Raw genomic sequence first — 21439 nt, forward strand, 5'->3', positions numbered from 1 at the left:
ACCACTCATTCTCCTGATTGTTTATTACATTTATATCCCACCTTTCCCCCAAGGGACTCAAGGTGGTGTATTTTGTTCATAGCCCCCTCCTCTCACCCCATTTCATCCCAACAACAATCCTGGAGATCAGTTAGGCTGAGAGTATAGTGACTGACCCAGGGTTACGCAGCTTAATAGCTTCAGCTGAGATAACTTAATAGCTTAGTCAAGATTTGAATTCCAGTTTCCCTGCTCCTAGTGTAGTACTCTAACCACCATACTACAAGTTCCATCTGCTGAAATTCCACCTTCTACACAGTTGTTAGAACAACAGCCTCTTAACCTAATGTTCAGCAGACATTGTATGCTGACTATGGATCACAGGGGCAGAATGGAATGGAGCACCTCACCCATGGCATCTCAGTTCTCTTGAGTGCTGCTGGTCCCTCTGTAGCCAAAACCTCACCACCTTTCCGCAGGAAAATATCTGGTGGCTTGGGAGCTCCCAGAATTTTCAGAGGTACAAAAAGATTCTGAAAAAGAGCCATCCGCACACACAGTCAAAGCACCCCAGTGAAGGCTGAGCGTGCAGGTAGAAGCTGTGAGTAGTTGCTATTGTTGAACAATTGGGAGTCAGAATTCTTGCTGAGTGTGGGCACAAAACCCTGTTTCTATGCACCTATGATTGTATGTGCATCCATTTATATAACCAAAAATAGCCTACCCAAATGCATTATGTGGCCCAAGATTGGTTACAGAAATGTATAACTTTGGTAAAATTTCATACTTAAATGTTCATATTAGAAGAAGTGTGCTTTAAAATGCTGAGGATCTTTTGTGAGGGTTTTAATGTTGTGTATTTTTGTGTTTTGTATTGTAAACCGCCCCACAGTCCTCACATCCTCAGGGCGGTATAGAAATTTAATAAAGAAATAAACATAAATGAATTTTTAAAAATATATCACAAACCTACGCAGAAATATGACAAACTTTACTTATGTTTGGAAACTGAGAAATTGAAGTTGATGGATTCATCCATTCCTGTGTCAAGGCTGATCATTCAGAGTGAAAACGCTCTAATCTTGTGTTTCCTTGCTTATAGCATTTAACTTTCCATAATTTTATGCATAACATAATTTTGCCATGGAATTTCTCTATGTTGTGAAAGTGATACACTGCAGACTGTAGGCAAGTACTTCTACATGATATGCTACTAAATGAAATGTTGCTACCAAATGTTAGGTAAATTAGCCAGGATAAAATGCAAACCCAAACCAGCTCAGCCAGAAATTTATGTATTTTTTTTTTGTTTATTTGCTTGCTTGCTTTACTTCATGGATTAAAAGCAATATTTTAAAAACCTGTTTTCCTTTTCTAGAGACTACTGTGGGCCTGTGAAAATAACTGACAACAACACAGCATTTCTTCTGAATTTCAGCGAATTTATAGATCGATACACCCCCCAAAATCCCTCATGTAAGCCTTACTTTTTCATTAAATGAAACTGCTTGCAGGAGATGACAATATAAGTGCAGCAACTGGTTCCAAAGAAGAAATGTTGATCTGATCATCCTGTTTCCCATAATTACGTATAGTACCAGATCTGTTTACTGGGTTTATGAATGCAAGATTGCAGAGTTTCATCCAGTTCATAGGGTTCTTATGTGAAGATAAAAACTGTTCTGACCTTCTTACATGAAGGGCATTTCAAAACCTAATACTTTTTAAAACTTAGCTGGCCTTTTGATTTTAGAATTTGTCTGTCATTGAAACAGGAGCAACCGATGCCGAACCATACAGGTTTAAAATTGGAAATATTTGTTGAAATCTGACTTCATATTTATTATGGGGTATGGTCATAGTATGGGGAAGGATCATAACTAAGCACTAGAGTCAGGCTGTGCTTTCAAAAGGTCTCTGTTTCAATCCTCCCCGCATCTCCAAGTGCAGCTGAAAATGACCCTTCCTTGCTAAAATCTTAGAGAGCCTCTTCAAGTCAGTGTAAGCAGAACTGAACTATATGGACCAATGGTCTGACTTGGCAGCTTCCTGTGATCTTAATTAACCTTTGGCTTGTTTCCTTTGATAGGCAATGATATGGTTATGAGAGCTTTGCTGGATGCAGGATTTACAAGTGAACTTGTTCAGAACTACTGGAGTAAGCAGGACCCGTGAGTGTTATTTTCCTCCCCGCTTCCAAACAATATGGCTATTTCTGGGGGTTTTAATGGTGTGTTAAAATAATACTGGATCATTTCTGATAATTAGAGCACACAAGGAACACACACGGCATTAAGTATATGAAAATGCACACATTTGTGTTTTAGACTATCTTAGAAAAACTTGTGAATATTATGTACAAAGGGCTGGCAATCATTGCAAATTCAGTTCAATTCAAATATTTCTGTCTCTCTTTTCTTCCTCCCACAGTGAGGGAATTACAGCACGATTTGTAGCTACGGATGGAGGGATCACTAGAGTGTATCCCAAAAGGTAAGGGTCTGTTTCTTTCTAAGAAATTGTTATGTACTGAGTTGAATAGGCAGCCAATTGGTCCTAGAACAATAGGATCCAGAATGCAGCAGTCTGATTGGTCCACAGGAGTCACCCAATCTATCTCCAGGTGGAAGGGAATCCGCAACCTGATTGGCCTCAGGAGAATCCCGGAATTAGCCAATCACGTGGGGTCCATTGTGTAAATAATGTATATAAAGCAGACATTCTGGGGGAACTTCCATTCCTCCTCACCACATGAGCTGAATATAGAGCATGAAATCTACTCTCGACTCTGAGTATATTTCAGAAATACAACAGAGACACTGGCAAAATCAATTTCTTAAGCATGACTTTTTAAAAAAATCATTTTATTATAAATATCAATACATTACAAAACAATATATACTTAACATTACATTACATATATTACATACAACGCATACCTCACCTAATTTCTTATGCGTGCCTAACTCAGGGTTGGATGGTGGCTGAAGTTCTTGCAAGCCCCCGTTGAAATTGTTGCTTGGTAATGGAATATTAAAGTGAGGGTCTTCACAACAAATATATTGAATACCCCAAATATAATATTCTGACCCTTAGGGAGGAAACAAAGGGTGGTACTCGGAATCAATGTCCATGGCCTAGGTTTGATTCCCATACCCAGATATTGAAAATAATATGCCCTTGATTGGCATATTATAAAGTTGTAATTCTCATAAATTACAGTAGATACATTTTAAACAAACCGTGTTTTTCATATTTTGAAATTCAGTTACTGTACAAGACAAAATGTAACAGGGAAAGCCTGTGCTGAATCATCCTTGTATAGTATAGCCAAGATCCAGTGAGCTTCCTCAGAACGCAGCCTGTGGAACTGAAAAGGAAAACAAAGGCAGACACAAATCCTTTATCACTAACTTTTTTTTAAAAAAAAAAAGTACCTCGATTTCAAACGTGGTTTGTTGCTGGTGTTGAAAGGCTGCTATTCAAGAAACATAAGCTCAAATTCCCTTTGGGCATGTGGAATTAGTTGAGCACTTGGCTTATGTCTGTAACCAGTTTCAGGTTCTCACAGCATTTCAGAGTTAGAAATCAGAATGGGGTTGTGGAGATCCCAAACTTAATAATGGGATTTCCCAGATTGCTCATTGTCTCCTGTAGATGGTTGGATTTTGACTGGAGATTAAATAGGAGACATAGCTCATGGACCTGAGACTTCTTGATCTTACGCCAGGTAGAATCCTGGCTGCCTAGTATTGTTTGAGCAAGCCATTTTCTGTAATGTGAACATATGCAGGGAGCTATATTATTACAATGAGTCACATTTTAAGGTTTCCAGAAACATTAACAAACAGTACAATCCTACAGTCTACTCAGAAGTAAATTTAGTTAATTTCAATGGGCCTTACTCCCAAATAAATGGATTGCAGCCTTAGATTTCAATCCTAGAACCCAATGGTTAGAAGCCTGAGACCCTCCCAATGCTGCTGTTTTGACTCCCATCAGCCCCGGCCAGCAGGGTCAGTGGTCAGGTGGTGAATGTGAAGGGCCAAATGTTCCTCACACTTTCCTGTGAGTAAGCCCCATTGAATTCAGTGGAGCTTCCTTCAGATTAGGCATGCACAGGATAAGAAAACATGTGAGAATTAAGACAAAAAGCTGACATTAATGTCTCATGTTCAGTGCAGGAGAATATTGGACAGAAAATCCTGAAACCTATGAAGAGAGCTTCTACAAAAGGAGCTTAGATAATGAAAACTACATCTTCACAGCTCCCTTCTATAACAGTAAGTCACTGGCCACCCAAAATTATCTTGCTAAACTCCAGATACAGTACGTTCTATCCATATTACACAACTATGGAATGTTGAAGACATCTGGAAAAGTATGCACAATGGCTATGAAGATTACCATGTAGCAGTTATGCATGTCTGTTTCTCAAAAGTTTTAGCTAGAACTCAGGAAATGTTGCCAAAGGATTTGCAGGAAGCTGCAGTTGAGTCAGTGAAGCATGACCCTGATTAGGTTAGGGCTTCCTCTGGCGTTAAAATTTTAATTCAGTAGCACAATCCTGGGAGGCATTTATAGAATCATAGAATTGTAGGGTTGGAAGGGACTCAAAGGATCATCTAGTCCAACCCCCCGCAGTGGAGAAATATCCAACTGGCCCATACAGGAATTGGAATGCACGGCCTTGGCATTATCAGCACCATGCTCTAACCAACTGAGCCACCTATTCATGGTGAATTGCAAACAGGCACAACCTAATCTACAAACAGATACAACCCAATTCATTTGGTTTCTCTCTGACACACGAAAACTGTTTCATAGTCATCTATTAAATGTTTGGGTTTCCTTCCTTCCTTCCTTCCTTCCTTCCTTCCTTCCTTCCTTCCTTCCTTCCTTCCTAATCTCAGGAAGCGTATCTGAAGATGGCATTATGGTCAGCAAGGCTGTGAAAATAACCGTCAATGGAAAACTTCTGAAACCTGCAGGTAGGAAGGAATAATACTGACATTTCTTGACCATTGTTATTGGACATAGTAAACAGCAACTGAAGTTCATGTTTTAAAGAGCAAATCTGCATTACTTAGCTTACTTGTAAGTCTCTTTGACCATGCTAAAGGTCCCACAGATTTCTGAATAAAGCTGTTTATTAGTTTTTCCCTTTTGAGGGAAGATGAACAAAAGAGTATTGGTAAGACCGTTGCAATCACTCTTGGATGAAACTGATTACCTTCTCCAATTTCAATTTGAGTTCAGACCTGATTGTGAGACTAAATTGGTCTTGGTTGCCCTGATGGATGACCTTTGTTGGGAGAAGAACGGTGGGATGCAACACTTGTTCTTTCTTGGTCTTTCGGTGGCATTTGAAACCAATGACCATGTATCCTCCTTAACTGACTGACTTCCCTTATATATTGTGTATTCCCTGTTAGTTGTTGGAGTAAAAATCAATGTGACCAACTGGATGGAAAATTTCACCAAAATCACTACAAAGAATCAGGTAAGGAACTTGTAGCTTTTCTTTTGAGCATCAATGTGAATACTTCAACTTACATCTAGGATTGTTTTATTGTGTGCTCCTGTGCTACAGCTCAGTATCCAATTGGAAATATTGATTCAAACATTCATACATAAATAAATGGGCAGAAGTTATGCAGTGGATATAATTGTTACCAATAACCAAGTGTAACATCAAGTGCCTTTGATTGATCATCATGCTGAGTAGAGATGGCCTAAACAGAGTCTTGCTTTATCCTACCACTGCTTGTCCTTCCACTTTCCCCTCCTTTCCAGGCACCCTCAGATGTACCTAGTGTGGGAGAAGAGGGAATAAAGGGGGAATAAGCAGCTGCTAGCTCCTTGGACATTCCTTTCAAGGTGAAGAAAGGGATGTGTGGGCAAGAGTAGTAAATCTGGGAGTAGGACGAGTTACCTACCAGATTTGTCAAGAATCCATCTTCCTAATTACCTTTTTCAGCATATGTAACTTTCATTGGAAGTCTGGTAATTCAGGAGTTGCAGAACTAATGCTTTGGCCTAATTTTGAGTGTTTTACTTTATGTTGGATTAGTGTGCATCTTCTTGGCTCTTGGAAATGTTTTGAAATATTGTCCTGAGATTTTTGTGGTCTTGCAACAGCAGTTAACGCAAGCTGTTGAGCAGCAGTGGTGAATTTTGACAAATGTAAATATTCTGCCCAAATACTTGACATTTGACCTGGCTACAAAAGCAGCGTAAGCACAACTCTAGATTGAATGTCATCATTCTTTGTTTAACAACAGGTTTCATATGTTGCATTGTATGTCTATTTTTCAGTGCAAAAGTGAACTGTGTGGATGTGAAAAGAACAGTCGGGTAAGAATGTGTTCATTAATAAATCATTTGCAGATACTGAAGCCATGTTTGTGGGTGATGTTGTAAGGATGGCATATTTGCTTTGAAGCACAGACACTATGTCAATGATAAGCATTATCTTACTATTATCCATCACTGGGATACCTCAATCAGCAGTGCTATTTTTCTAGAAAAAGAGGTGTTGGAACACACACTGAACCCCTTGTACACTTCTAATGGCAATGGCGCCCACCTGAGAGGTGTCGGAACTGAGTTCCAGTGAGTTCCAGCTGAAAAAAGCCCTGAGCACAAGACTCTTAATCTCAGAGTTGTGGGTTCAAGCCCCATGTTGCGCAAAAGATTCCCGCATTGCAGGGGTTGGACTAGATGACCCTTGTGGTCTTTCCAACAATTCTGATACTATGATTATCTTGCTGCCATTGAGACATGTTTTCTTTGCACCAATCCAGAGTGCTCATATGTGCAGTCACATCTAAACTGAGACTAAGATGAACAATCCCAGCTACTCATATTCATTCCCCTCTCTTGGATGCATTGTGTTATCTCCACGGCATCCGACTGAGTATAAAGATCCTGCCATCAAACCAATTACACAACAACAAAAATTGGAACCAAAATACATTATTAGAGCATTGTCATTATTTATGAGGGGACGCGGGTGGCGCTGTGGGTAAAACCTCAGTGCCCAGGACTTGCCGGTCGTATGGTCGGTGGTTCGAATCCCCACGGTGGGGTGAGCTCCCGTCGTTCGGTCCCAGCTCCTGCCCACCTAGCAGTTCGAAAGCACCCTTAAGTGCAAGTAGATAAATAGGGATCGCTTTATAGTGGGAAGGTAAACGGCGTTTCTGTGTGCTGCACTGGTGCTGGCTCGCCAGAGCAGCTTCGTCACGCTGGCCACGTGACCCGGAAGTGTCTCCGGACAGCGCTGGCTCCAGGCCTCTTAAGCGAGATGAGCACGCAACCCCAGAGTCAGACACGACTGGCCTGTACGGGCGGGGGTACCTTTACCTTATTATTTATGAATGCAAACAACAGCAATGAAATAATTGGTGCTGTATCGAGAGAAGGATCAAATAAATAAGAGTTAAAAGCTGCATATGTTTCAATTTTGTCTTTAGCAGCTACAAGAGAGTGACTGATGCCAGTACAGTGGTACCCCGCAAGACGAACGCCTCGCGAGACGAAAAACTCGCAAAACGAAAGGTTTTTTCGTTTTCAAGTTGCCTCGCAAGACGAATTTCCCTATGGGCTTGCTTCGCAAAACGAAGCTTGCCCCGGGGACAGCGGGTCTTCTCTTTTGAAGCAAGGGGCTGCGGGGAGATAGCAATCTCCCTGCAGCCCCTTGCTGCAAAAGACGTCCGGGGGAAGCAGGGAAGCGAAGCGCTTCGCTTCCTGCTTCCCCCGGACCTCTTCTGAAGCAAGGGGCTGGGGGGAGATCGCAATCTCCCTGCAGCCCCTTGCTTCAAAAGAGGTCCGGGGGAAGCGGGAAGCGAAGCGCTTCGCTTCCCCGCTTCCCCCGACGTCTTTGGCAGCAAGGGGCTGCGGGGAGATGGCTTCTCCCGGTGCTCCGAAGCCGGGCGGGGGGGCAGGGGACACCTCCCGCCGCAGCGGGGACACCTTTTGAAGGCAGGCGGGGGGGGAGCAAAGACTTTGGCCGCCCGCCTTCAGAAGAGGTCCAGGACCTCTTCTGAAGGCTGGCGGGGGGCAAAAGTCTTTGTCCCCCCTGCCTGCCTTCCCAGGGGCTTTTAAATCGCCCCGGACAGCGGAGAAGTCCTCCGCTGTCCGGGGCGATTTTAAAATGCCGCCCGGCAGCATTTTAAGATCGCCCGGACAGCGGAGAAGTCCTCCGCTGTCCCGGGGTTTTTTAAAATGCTGGGGGTGGAAAGAAAAGCCCTTGTCCCCCCCCCAGCCTTCAGAAGAGGTCCGGGGACAGACTGTCCCCGGACCTGGTCTGAAGGCGGTTTCCCTAGGAACGCATTAATTGATTTTCAATGCATTCCTATGGGAAACCGTGCATCGCAAGACGAAAAAACCGCAAGACGAAGAGACTTGCGGAACGAATTAATTTCGTCTTGCGAGGCACCACTGTACTACAGTTTATGAGTAGTTGGGGGGGCAGTAGCCTTTTCTTCATGAAATGATGGGCAATAGCAAATGATTTCTTCCTTTTTGTTTATCTTCAGTGAGTGATATGATCATTAAGAAAACTGCTAACTATTATTTTATAACTGGAAAGGTAACTACAACTGCAGTCCTATACACATTTACCCAGGTGGTAAAACTCATTCTCCTTAGGCTGGCATGGGGCTGCTGGTGCTCAGCTCAACAAATATGTTCTGAATTGTGACTATAAAGCAAATAATAATTTCCCCCCTATTGTCCTCCTTGTCTTTATTGCAGCATGTTGACTGTGTTATCCTTGATGATGGAGGATTTCTCTTGATGACAAATCAGGAATGGGATATGCAAGAGGTAAGTGTGATACAGATCAAGTTGTCTGTCAAGTTGTCTTACAATCAAAGTGCTGTCTATTTTATCAAATCAAATTACAAGCTTTTAGTTTGACTTAAGATTTCAGATTTCATAATAACCAAATTAGAACAGCCAGGACAACTCTCTCATTCAGAATCTGTATCCATGACAAGAGTACAGGACTGTGCAAGCCAATCTTTTTTCCTTCACCCTTGATCATAAAGTGTGTTATGTGAAAATAGAACAGGGTACAAACTTAATGTTCACTTTTTGAAACATTAGGTGTACCCGAACACAGCAATCCATTGAAACCTGCACTTCTCTGAATTTTGCATTGCAGTTCTCCAGCCAAGTCACATTTATAAAAATTTATACACTAGGATAAAATGTACATAAAAACTTATACATTAATGAAGATTTTAAAATGCATTGCATTAGGGGACATTGCTTTGCATGAATGTGCTATGTTGGGCAAAGTTGCATGTAAATGCTCATTTTAGGAGAAATTCAGTGATGGATTTTCCAGAAGACTGATGTGAAAATGAGAACTCATTGGAAAAATGAGAAACAGAGAGGAACCAAAGTGGACAGATTCACTTGTCCCTAGTTGTGGCTGATACACACCTGCCTTATGCATATCACTGAAAAGAGCATCAAATGAACCTCTGCTATGAACTTACACAAATGTGTCCCCCCTAATAATAATAATAATAATAATAATAATAATTTATACCCCGCTCATCTGGCTGGGTTTCCCCAGCCACTCTGGGTGGCTTCCAACAAAAGTTTAAAAATACATTAAAACATCAGTCATTAAAAACTTCCCTAAACAGGGCTGTCTTCACATGTCTTCTAAACTATAATATTTATTTATTTATTTAAAACCTTTATATCCTGCCTTTCAAAAGTGCTCCAAAAGTGGCTTACATGTAAATAGAATACAGATTCCTAGACAAACTCAAAACATTATTATGCACACACCATCAATAAGTATATAATTTTGAATTTAAAACTCACCTGCTCTGCTCTCTGACTGACTGAGCCGAAAGACCGAGCCTAAAACAAACCTTGTGTGTCCTAAGTGCAGTGAGTAGGACTGAACTGAGAGTGGGAGGGGAGTCGAAGTTGCTGCCCGGTGTGTGGGATAGAGAGGGAGGGAGGTCAGGGAAACAAAAAGCAGCTTTATGTGCGCATGAAATGTATATAATATGCAAGCACACCGTTTTTGTTGTTCATTTTAAAGATGTGTATTTTAATGGAAATGAAGGGGAGGGGAACTTGGATCAAATTGACATCCAGAAGTGAGACATACATTAGAAAACAACTGTGTGGATTAGCCTGACGTCAAAAGAAATTGTAATGTTCCATCCCTAGATCTAGCCTTCTTTAAATCTATACCTATAAAGTAGTTAACTATTGGGTTCAGGCTTTGAATTAATATGTCATTTCTCCTTTTTTTATTGCTCTTTTTACTTAGATGAAGAACCTTGCATTTGTAATAATTCATTGCCATTCTACAGGCAGTTTTGACGCTCTAGGGCAAAGCTTCCAAGTACTGTATTCTCAGCTATATTGCACCCAAAATGTTGCTGGTTGCATTATTTGTTAATTAAAAAATCACACATTAAAAATAACGTTTAATTTTTTAAATTATTGTTTTTTCTGTGTTTTTAACAATTATTGTTTTAATCTGAAAGCCACATTGAGTCCTATCAGGGTGTAAATATAAGAACTATTATGTCTTCCAGTCTGTTTGAAGAGAAGCGTCTTTCTTTCTTTTTAAACAATCTCTTTTCCTTCATTAGATCGGAAAATTCTTTGGTGAGATTGACCCTGGCCTCATGCGAAATCTCATCAACATGTCCTTATATGCCTTTAACAAGTCTTATGACTATCAGTCTGTGTGTGACCCAGAAGAAGAAGCAAAGCAAGGAGCCGGACTCCGCTCTGTCTATGTGGTCAGTATCCTCTTGCCAGGATGCAGATGGTGCTGTGGTCTAAACCACTGAGCCTCTTGGGCTTGCTGATCAGAAGGTCAGCGGTTCGAATCCCCGCGACGGGGTGAGCTCCCGTTGCTCTGTCCCAGCTCCTGCCAATCTAGCAGTTTGAAAGCACACCAGTACAAGTAGATAAATAGGTACTGCTGTGGCAGGAAGATAAACAGTGCTTCTGTGCGCTCTGGTTTCCGTCACGGTGTTCCGTTGCACCAGAAGCAGTTTAGTCATGCTAAACTGACCCAGAAAGCTGTCTGTGGACAAATGCCGGCTCCCTTGGCCTGAAAGCGAGATGAGTGCCACAACCCCAGAGTCACCTTTGACTGGACTTAACTGACCAGGGGTCCTTTACTTTTACCTCTTGCCTTTGCCCAGTCAGTATTATCCCTCCATGTGTTTAGACCAGGCCAGTCTATGTGGTGTCCTCGCAATAGTATTGGACTGCACCTCCCACCAACCCCAGCCATCATGGCCAGGAGTCAGGGATGACTGAAGTTGTAGTCCAACAAACAGCAGGAGGGAAGCAGGAGGGAAGAATAATTCAGAGATTATTCTAACCGTATATCAATTGCCTTTTATTTTCTAGCCTACGATAGCAGACATATTACATCTCGGGTGGTGGGCCTCTGCAGCCGCTTGGTAAGTTGAACTTTCCAGGTAGGGTTTATTATACATTTGAACTTGTGAGGGCCTTGACCGAACGATGTATACAGAATGAATTTGCCCAGCTGAGATTTCACCCCACATTCTTCTTGTTCAAATTTAGCTGAGCATTAAATAATGTCACTGCAAAATAGGGCTACAAAATCTTTTCCCAGAGGTTCCTGAAGATATTTACGAGGTGTGCAACTCAACATAAATTAAGAACCCTTGTTTTTGCAATGAAAGTGAACTTCTGCATTGGAGGGTAATCCAGAGAGGAAACCCAAACATGACTGAATATTTAAAAAACGGGTTATCAGTGATGATATCAGACACAGAGGTGTCTGGACTCAGTTTGGACTTTGGGGTGTTATTGTTCTTTTCACCTGGTTTCTTGAAATGTTCTTCGTAATGAAATCTAGGAAGGGAGCTGGTAGGAAAGAGGGGGAAAGACGAAGGGGATCAGTTACCATTTAATAAGGAGAAAAGGGAAAAGGCAGATTTCAACAAATCCATGCAGTGAAACAGGGAAAGCTATGCTTCAAAGAGGAGCAGGCGATCCTTCCTCTTCTTCTTCTTCTTCTTCTTCTATTATTATTATTATTATTATTATTATTATTATTATTATTATTCCAGGAATGTTCTCTGGGTTTGCTCTGCCATCTCCTGCTCCAGTTCACACAGTGAATTCTCTGCCCCACTCCTAGAGCTAAAGCCTGTGTGATTTAGGCACTATCCCTCCTCACAGCTCCTTACTCTCTTGTTCCCTTGCTTTCCCCCTGTGTATCTAGGTCTATCTTGCAGCAGCTTTTTCTGGGCCTCACATTCCCACGTTTTCTTAGTGCCGGTAAGTGAAGAATCAGGTGTCAGAGACATTCCTTTGCTTTTATAATCAGGCTTCTCACAGAGCTGAACATGTTCTCTTTCTCACAGTGGAAATGGAGGAGGAAGACTTCAGTGCCATCCCATCTAAACAGAGCTGCATTACAGTACAAACTCAGTATTTCTTTGCCAATGATGAAAAATCATTTTATGGCATTTTAGATTGCATAAACTGTTCTAGGTAGGTATTTCCTTAGAATTACGAAATTATGTCAAGTGCCTCTGACGCTTTCTTAATAGTGTTCTGATATTAAAGAAGCAACTGAGTTATTCATGTGAAACTATCAGTTATGAAGTAGATATAGATACAGATGATATAAATATAGATGTGTATGAATGCATTTACTTAAAATTTTTTTAACCTACCATTCATGCTTATGGATAACAGGACAGTGTACAAAAGGCACAGCCAGCAGATCTTAACAAAATAAAATACCAAAAATTCCCACATGCACACGGGTAATCAAATAAAGCACATCTTTAACAGGTTTTAAACAGGTTTTAACCTTGCACTGAAAAGATTGCAATATTGGTGCCGGTTATATTCACTGTGGGGTGAATATTCCACAGCTGTGGTATCACCACAGAAAAGCCTCTCTCCCTTATTTCCACATAATGTGTCACTCTTAGTAAAGACACCCAAAGATGAGTTCACCTTGCTGCATTTATATATACTTCAGTAGCAATGGGCATCATGTTTTACTGTCCATATTGCTTGGAAATAGAAAGTTTGATTTTGTTGAGCAGAAGACAGGTTCTGAATATATAATATATATTATATATCTTTTCTCTGCCCAACTGAGGTGGGGAGATCTTTGCACAAAATCAGGTTATTTGTAGCTTATGGTGCAAAAGTTGCATTAAGCCTTTGGAGTTTACCTGGTTGTCAAAAGTACTTATAGAAAATTGCCTACAAGTTCCTTTCCCCCCAGCATTAAACATTTGTTCTGTGCTTCATTTCTGTTTGCAGACTTTTTCACGCAGAGAAGATTTCCAATACAAATTTAGTATTCATAATGAGTGACACCAAACATATGTGCCGTCACTGTGATACAAGGCCACTGATGCAAGCAGAGAAGCCTGGTATCCTTTGAAGTTTAAGTTTATGTTGAATTTGTGTTTGCTCACAAAATAACACCACCACACATTTCTGTAGAACCCCCAGTATCTGATTTTTAGCTGCTCCTAAAACTTGGACGAGTTAGTGTATACACACACACACACACACACACACACACACACACACCTGGACTGGAAACTGTTTCTGTGAATAGTGGATCAACACAGGCATGTATCTCTTCCATTTCTCAGCTAATGTGAGATACCCACTCCATGCTAGCACCCTGCTTGGATGATCTTAATATATAACACAAACACAAAAACACAATATTGTTGGAATAAAAAACCCTTAAGAGAATGATTGACACACTTAAAGGAGGGAATTCAACATACCACTAAGGATATTGCTGCTGCAGCACAAGCATTTTTCCTTCCTTGATTTTCCCTCCCCCTCCCCCTGTGCATTGTTCTGGGACTTCTCCTGACACACACAAACATCCAGGCCAATTTGTTGGGCACACAGAAGGAAAGCCCCATTGCGCTAGCAGAAGTTCTTCTGCTAGCTTCTGTTAGCAGGCCTGATTAGTTTATTGTTGCCTAAAATTTCCATGTTTTATTGTACAGTACCTGATATGCTGCTTTGCCATACATTCATGGCCATGGTCTTCTCTGCCATGAAAACAGTAAAGATGTTCTAAATCTCACATATTGTGCTCACTCCTCCAAACACCCACACTTTGCCTTGATATTTCAGCCCCAAGCCTCTCCATCTTCAAGTTAGGACCACACAAATTCCCTTTCAAGTTACCCTTTTCTCCCACCTACTTTAGACTTAATATGCTGCCTGTGGTATGAAAAGTTACAGGATCTCATCAGGAAGATATAGGACATGCAACAACTGGAAATGAAGCAGTATGTCTGCCACAGCTACTACAGGCACAAACAGTACTGAAATCAGAATCACATATAACTGCTCTGATATAATCATGAATGCACAATAAAAAGGGCACCTGGAGGGATAAATCCAGCCTTCTAATATTTATTTGATGTCTAGCCAATCCAGGGGCTTCATAATTTCTGCCAAACTCAGGGGTTGATGTAGTACGCCATTTTCCCCTGCTGTGCTTGAATGACCTCTGGTGTCTATACACAGAGGCAAATAGCCAACAGGTGAACCCTGAAACAGGGTCTCTTCCAGCTCGAATTGACGAACCCAAATTCTCCAGGTTCAGCCTCCTTCAAATAGGCTGAACTGAATTGGCTGCCATTAATGAAGGAGAAGCATTATTTCCTGCTGGGGATTGTGGGACTTTAACACAACATTTGTAGCTAAGGAGAGGCCTGGAATGGTATCTGGTGTGTTGTTAAGAGCCACACACTCTCTGGTATGCCCTCCACAAAACCTTTTTCACTAGGGAAGGGGGAGGACTGGCAGGGAAGGCAGAATGGTAGCTAAATAGGGCTTTCCAAGGGTTCACACTGAGCACCCAAAATCCTTCATAGTTTCTCAAGCATTCAACTGGCACACTTGAAAAAAACAGTTTATTGAGGGGTCTCACACATCTCTAGGTGGGTGGAGCCACACACACAGTCCATAGAACCTCACTAGGCAAGGCTCCCAGTTCAAACCCTGCAATTCCTCACTCTCTTTGTGTTTTCTAGTTTTTCTTCTTCTTCTTCTTCTTCTTCTTCTTCTTCTTCTTCTTCTTCTTCTTCTTCTTCTTCTTGCAAATGTGAACATTCCATTATCCATGTTCCTTAACTGACATTCAGATGAGGGGCCAAACCCCTGTGAAATGGTTCAGCAACCCAGATACAGAAAAGGGCCCGATGTCTGCTTTGATGATGATATTGACGTAAGTTTGCTTTTCTAAGAAATGGAGGAAATGCCTTCCCTGCACTAGGAAAAAAAAAGTTTTTTTTAAATGATTAGTTTGCACCTTGAAATGCCCATTGATGTTAACCTATCTTCCATTAAATTGACTGTTGACTCTGAACCATAGTCACTCTATTTCAAATGTTCCCATGATTAACATAGAATTAACAGCTGCTTTTTTTCTGCGTTGCCTTTGCTGCAATTGCTGTGCTTTCACACATGATTCTTTTAAAGAGGGAGGTAGGGCAATATTTGCTACCATTCTGTGCATCATGGTAACTGCTTGGCAATCTTGTCATCAGAACCTTTGAAAAAAAATGCCTAGAAAACTCTGTGGCTTTTCTTTTGGTCCTGAAGATACAGTGTAGTTGCCTAGTCCCAGTCTTCCCTGTGAATAGTAGATCTAGTGGATCAAAAGTAAGGGGTGGGGAACCTGTGGCCCTCCAGATGTTTCAGTCCCAGCCAGGTCAGAGATGATGGAAGTCCAACAACTTGGGGGGAACTGGGTTCACAGCCCCTGATCTAGATTAATTGGATTAATTCTAAGGGCTGCCATATTGTGGTTCCATGGACAGTGAGGTGGTTGAGGAGCGAGCAGGTAGTAAGTAAAGACTATGAGACATGTGTTGGATTGAAATTAGACCACAACTTTATTTGGCATTGGCATTGGGCGTGCAGCCAGTGATCAACCAACCCACTTGCCGGTTGATTGACAGCTGTGGTTGACCATCGTTAGCGGTCCTCAATGGTGTGAACTGCTTTTGGCGTGCCCTGTGGCCCATCAGCCCTTGACTTGGGCTTCTGGATAGGAAGCACCACCCTCCAAGATTCCTTAAGGGAACCCCCCTTTCCTCCCATTCCTGCTAATGATCCAAACCAATGCCTCTTCTGCCACTAGACTTGGTGATCCTGGTAGAAATTATTCCTGTACCAAAATTTGAGAGTCCCAGATCTAGACTATACTATACATTTTTTTTTAAGAACATGAACACAAATGGGTATTTTTTGTTGTAAAGTGTCTGCCACATTGAGAACATTGGATCACCCAATTTTAACAGTAACATTCATGTGCTGGAGATAGTTGGCAGAAACATTGGGAGAAACAACTATTAGCCCATCTCCATGCTCTTGATCCTGGATATGTTGTGTGTGAAAGTACAAGGAGTCTTGCTCACTAGCTTGTTGTGCTATTATCTGTGTTAACTGTGTCTTCTGTAGTTGTATTAGTGTAATATTTTACTTAAGTTTACTTTGCAATCCTCACTGTGAAATTCTTTGCTCTTGGGTGAATGCTTTCACATTAACTCTGCTAACTGCCAGCAAACTGCATGAAATCTCATCTTGTATGTGTTTCTTTCTGTGTTTTCTTTCCTTTCCTCTACTTGCTATTTTGCCCGTTATTAATAGGATCAGCCTATATGCACAACGAGTCGTGCCTCTGCCATGATGTCCGCTCCTATCTCCATTTTTCTGCAAGTTTTCATGTGGTGTGGATGGTCAGTTACTTTCTCTAATTTTGTGTTTCATTTTGTTTTTCAAAGTTTAGCATTTTTGTTAGTGTATCACAGAAACATGTATTAATTGGGTGCCTTGGGGTGGTGGTGGGGAAAATAACTTGGAGCAAATGGCTTTATTTATTTATTGGGCTTGTTCAGGAGCTATTTTCCCCCTGAGAATAGATTGGGAGCACATCCTCCTTTCCTGAATGGGAGAGTCTGTGGTTATTTGAAAAGGGTTTAATCTTCTGGGTAGTAATTCAGTTAATTTAGACATTCCCTTCTCTCTGTGGCAAGTAGAGAGACTGCACTCCCAAGGATAATCAGGGAAGACAGATACAGTTCTAAAGAGGCCACAAGATAAACAGCCATAGTAATTTGGTGTGTTAACTTTGGAAGTGAATCCTATTGTTTCAGAACATGCTTAGAATCACAATCTGAAGACAGAAATGTATTGCATATTGTTCTTTCCTGGTCCAGCACTGTAGCAGATTGCTAACTTTAAGACTTCGCAGTCCACCCTCGCCGCTCCTAAGGAGCGGTCTGTGATAGAGCACACCTGGTTCAGTCCCTAGCAAGTTTCTAGTTAGGATAGATGGCATTTGCCCAGAGGGACCACCACAACTGCTCCTGGCAATCCTTTGTTACTTATTTTGTATCCATGATAAGAAATCTGAAAAAGTTTGAATCTCTAAATTGGAGTCATGCCGACATTCTTAGTTGTTGGGAGGGTTGTGAGACCAATAGAATAGAGACTAATCATGTTTTGTTCTTGCTCCTATTAAGAGGTACGACTTCACAATACCGGCACTAGCCTTTTTTTTCTGAGCCTAACAAAGGAAACAAGCAAACAAAAATAGAATATTAAATATAATATTTAAATATAGTTCGCTAAAATTAAAAAGCTGTTGCTGCCTAAGAGTACAAGCATTTTAACATTTTCTTTCAATAAGGGGCTTGTGGCATTTTCACAATCATACAGCTGGGCTACACATTACAAAGTGAATACAATATTTTCAACATTGAACTTGCTTTGTAATATTAAGCTGCTCTTCCCTTGTGAACCATACTTTCCTGTGATTTTCCCTCAGTTGTGATCTGAGGCTAGAAGAAGTGAAGCGAAAGAGAAATTTGTCTGGGGGGCACACCTCTGAGGGGTTAATCAGTAAGGCAGTTGGAGTTAAGCACCCCTTCCCTTCTGCTGGTTCCGTCTGTCTTCAGAGTCAATGGAGTGCACTTCTGGGGGTAAAGTCAAACTGCTGTGTTAGCATCACTCAAATTACTTCCCCAGGGCAGTGTCCATAGAAGTCCTAGGCTGCTGAGATGACAAGACCCACTCTCGGCCCCACTGATGAGGTCCAAAGGAGAGCACCAGCTTGGCTGCAGGAGTTGCCCATAGGAGGCGTACATAGTGCTATCCAGCTGTCTTAGGGTTTACTCCTGAGTCTTTTCTTCTCCAGATGATTTCCTGCCAGGCAGCAAAGGTTTAGGACCAGAATTTTTCTTCTCCTAGATAGGCTCCTTAGCCTGGTTGACGAGCCCCATATGGGAAACCTCTCCCCCCCCAAATGCCCCTTTACATTTATGCCATCTGACCCATATACCATGTCATTCCACCCTGAAAATCCTCAGTCCTTATTTGTGCATAGTGCTGAGGACAGGATCCTAGTTGTTGGAAATTGTATGTTTTATAGACAAGGTTAAACCTTCTTTTAACAGGCTGGATCTAGACACATCAAAGAAGTGTTTCAGTTTAAAGCACTGTAAATTTAAAGAGGGAAAACAGATAGAGAAAAACGGGACTCCACACCGCCATCTTTACCAGTCTAGCTGAGTCCATATTTTCAGGCAATTTTACCTGCTGCAAAACACATCCTTCAAATAGGGCAAACTCTACAATTCTATGGCCTCAGGAGGTGTGGGGAGCAGCCACCCCCACCCCCTGCCTTAGAAATAAGTGAGTGGCCTCATTCATTCACTTCTCAAGTAGATGTTCATTTAATCTAGTGAAGTAACAGGTGCGCCTCTCCTTCCACCCAAGCCTAGTGCATCATGTGAACTATGTGCTTCACATGGAGTCTTCTATGTGCAAAAGCTGGCACGCTTTGCTCCTCAAAAAGGGAAGGGAATCATTGGTTGAATCAGGACTGTTTGCATGCATGCCTTTGTACGGCGAATCTCTCCCACATGTGTGGTTCTAGTATCTGGTGAAAGCAGTGCATCCTGCCCCGTGGGATTTTGGTCATCACCTGGTAAGCGCATGACCTGGCTAACTTCCAGCCATTGTCACCATGGGCTGAGGTGGTCCTGGTCATGCTAACTCAGGCTGCACTGCTCAGCATATGCTGGCCTTACCACCACAACTGCTCCTAAAGCTACTCTAATAAGAGCTCATCTCTGCCAAGTTCTGCTTGTGATACTGGCATGCTTAGGGCCATCTCTGTGCATTTGAGTCACAGCTAGAAGTTGTCACAGATTAACAAACTCTTTTCTTATTTATTAATTTATGGGAAGCTCTAACAAAAACCAGATTCCCCAGGAAAGGATTCCCCTGGGAAGCTCAAACTAAAAACAGATACTTAATTTTATTAGGTATATTTGTTTTTTTAAACTGTTGATTTTGATAACTTTACATTATCTACTTGCTTAAAGTTTGATAACTTTACATTATCTGCTGTTGATTTTATCGGTATTTTTATCGGTATTTTCTTGTAAACTACTTAGAGGTGGTTGTTTTCTGATTAAACAGTATATGAATAGGGTTCCTAGACAGTCCTCCTTCCCAGCCACTCACTATAACCCGACCAACTAGGTTTCAGTATAATTTGCTGCATCATGTGGCATCTGAAGATGCCTTGAGCAGCCAGGACGTTACATACAAAGGCATAGCTTATGATATTGCAGAGCTATATACTAATTATACTGGTATGTGATAATGCATATTTTTCTATATAATATATAATACAGAATATTGTATGTATGCCCTATAATGGATATTTGATTACAAGCACTGTATGCCTGCTGAACTGGGGTGAAGATGGATGAAACATAAATATGGCTCACATAAAACTTTTTAGCTGCTGTGCAAACTGATTCCAGCAAATGAAGTGTTTTCTAGTCATCTGTCTGAATCTTCCTATGTAGTTCAGTGAGGCATTTTGCATTTTTAGAACACTGTTTGAATGTTCAGTTCTTAATTCTTCACCTTTATTGATTTAAAAAGGAAACTGCTCCAGGAAATGAGTGGAGCAGGTTTTCTCTTAGGAAAGTCGAGGTTGCTGGGCAATCACTGGTTCTGCTCTAGGATTGCAGGACTCCAGTTTTCAGAGGTCAAGCTTGGAGAAGGAAGGTACATTTGGACTCAAAGTAGTGAGGGTATTTCCAGAGCAGCCCTACTGCTCTTACATCAATCCTTACCCTTAACTTATCTTCCTAGAGTCCCACTAGAGGGAGACATCATCCTGGCCATCTCTTAACATTGAATAGAGAAAAATCATAAAAGTGGGAATGGGTTTCTGTTTGTGTTGTGTATGTAGGTACACACACACACACACACACACACACACACACCTTAAGAACAGTTGCTAGACTTGATATCTGGTGTCTATCTCTAGAGATGCACTGTTTCTTCAAGATATTGGGGGTGGGAGACAAATTAGTTTCTGGCATTTGTTTACCTTCTGTTGTGCACAGCTTGTTTGATAACTTTTTGAAAATTAACTTCGTATTCTATAAACGCTCTTTATTCTATGGGCACAAAACAAAAAGACCACCTGTGCCCCAGTGGCTTCAAGTTACAAAAAAAGGAGATTCCAACCAAACATCAGGAAAAAACATTCCGACAGTGAGTGCCTATTTGACAATGGAATCTCTCAGGAGGTTGTGGAGGTTTTTAAGCAGAGGTTGGATGGTCATCTGTCATGGACACTTTAGCTGAGATTCCTGCATTGCAGGCGGTTAGACTGGATGACATTTGGGGTCACTTTCAACTCCACAATTCTACGATTCTATGAAAACTATCCCACCCCACTCTTTATCCAGAAGCCTCCTGCCCCAATCTTCTACCAAGGATCAGGAGACCCTTCTGAATGGGGTTGAGATGAGGAGGAAGGGGGGAATGGCCCCAAATGTCACCTTCTGTGGGCAGGTTTTCAGTGATCCTCATTTTCTCCTCTACGCCGTCATTTCACAATCCACTCCATTCAGCAAGGTCTCCAGCACCCGAGAAGAGACTGTGGGGGCTTCAGGGGGAGCTGTTTGGGGAAATTTTCACCCTGTGCAACCCCTTTCGCAGGCATTTCTTTTGTTCTGGGAAGGTGCTCTGGCGAACGTCAAAGGGATATGTGGGGCGAAGATGCTTTGCACTGCCCCTCCCTGGTGATCCTCAAAGGGATGTGGCAGGGCCCTGAATTCTTGAGGAGCCTGACCCCTTCCTTGAAAATATGGGGGGTTCCCCCCTGCCCCCCCATGGTGCGCCTGAGCAACAATGTGGCACAATCACTACAGGGGTGTTGTTTTACTAGGTGAGTGCAATTTGAAAATGGGTCCTGCTCTATTTATCCTACATGTTTCATATGGGAGTACAGGCCCGGCCTTTTCTTGAGGTCAGTGAAGTCATCCCAGTGAAGCCTAGAATATCTAATTCCTTGCAAGACTTCACTGAAACCTACAAAATGCACCAC

The 21439-nt window shown here is 41.8% G+C and overlaps 1 protein-coding gene across 4 annotated transcripts in view; it reads left to right on the plus strand.

The window, feature by feature from the left end:
- CACNA2D1 (calcium voltage-gated channel auxiliary subunit alpha2delta 1) overlaps positions 1-21439 on the plus strand; it is a 392960-nt gene that overhangs the window by 363925 nt on the left and 7596 nt on the right. For 2 of the 4 annotated variants that reach the window (XM_082239529.1, XM_082239531.1), the window contains 15 exons: positions 1358-1455; positions 2069-2150; positions 2410-2472; positions 4159-4262; positions 4893-4970; positions 5415-5482; positions 6298-6336; positions 8737-8808; positions 10614-10766; positions 11389-11441; positions 12236-12291; positions 12378-12507; positions 13297-13409; positions 15159-15241; positions 16669-16757. In XM_082239529.1, the coding sequence (XP_082095655.1) occupies positions 1358-1455; positions 2069-2150; positions 2410-2472; positions 4159-4262; positions 4893-4970; positions 5415-5482; positions 6298-6336; positions 8737-8808; positions 10614-10766; positions 11389-11441; positions 12236-12291; positions 12378-12507; positions 13297-13409; positions 15159-15241; positions 16669-16757 (1281 nt within the window). The remainder of the gene's footprint in view (positions 1-1357; positions 1456-2068; positions 2151-2409; positions 2473-4158; positions 4263-4892; positions 4971-5414; positions 5483-6297; positions 6337-8736; positions 8809-10613; positions 10767-11388; positions 11442-12235; positions 12292-12377; positions 12508-13296; positions 13410-15158; positions 15242-16668; positions 16758-21439) is intronic. The other 2 variants (XM_082239530.1, XM_082239532.1) reach the window with 1 other exon arrangement.

This window comes from Podarcis vaucheri (assembly GCF_965113315.1).
Source record: "Podarcis vaucheri genome assembly, chromosome: 10".
Classification (NCBI taxonomy): Eukaryota; Metazoa; Chordata; class Lepidosauria; order Squamata; family Lacertidae; genus Podarcis; species Podarcis vaucheri.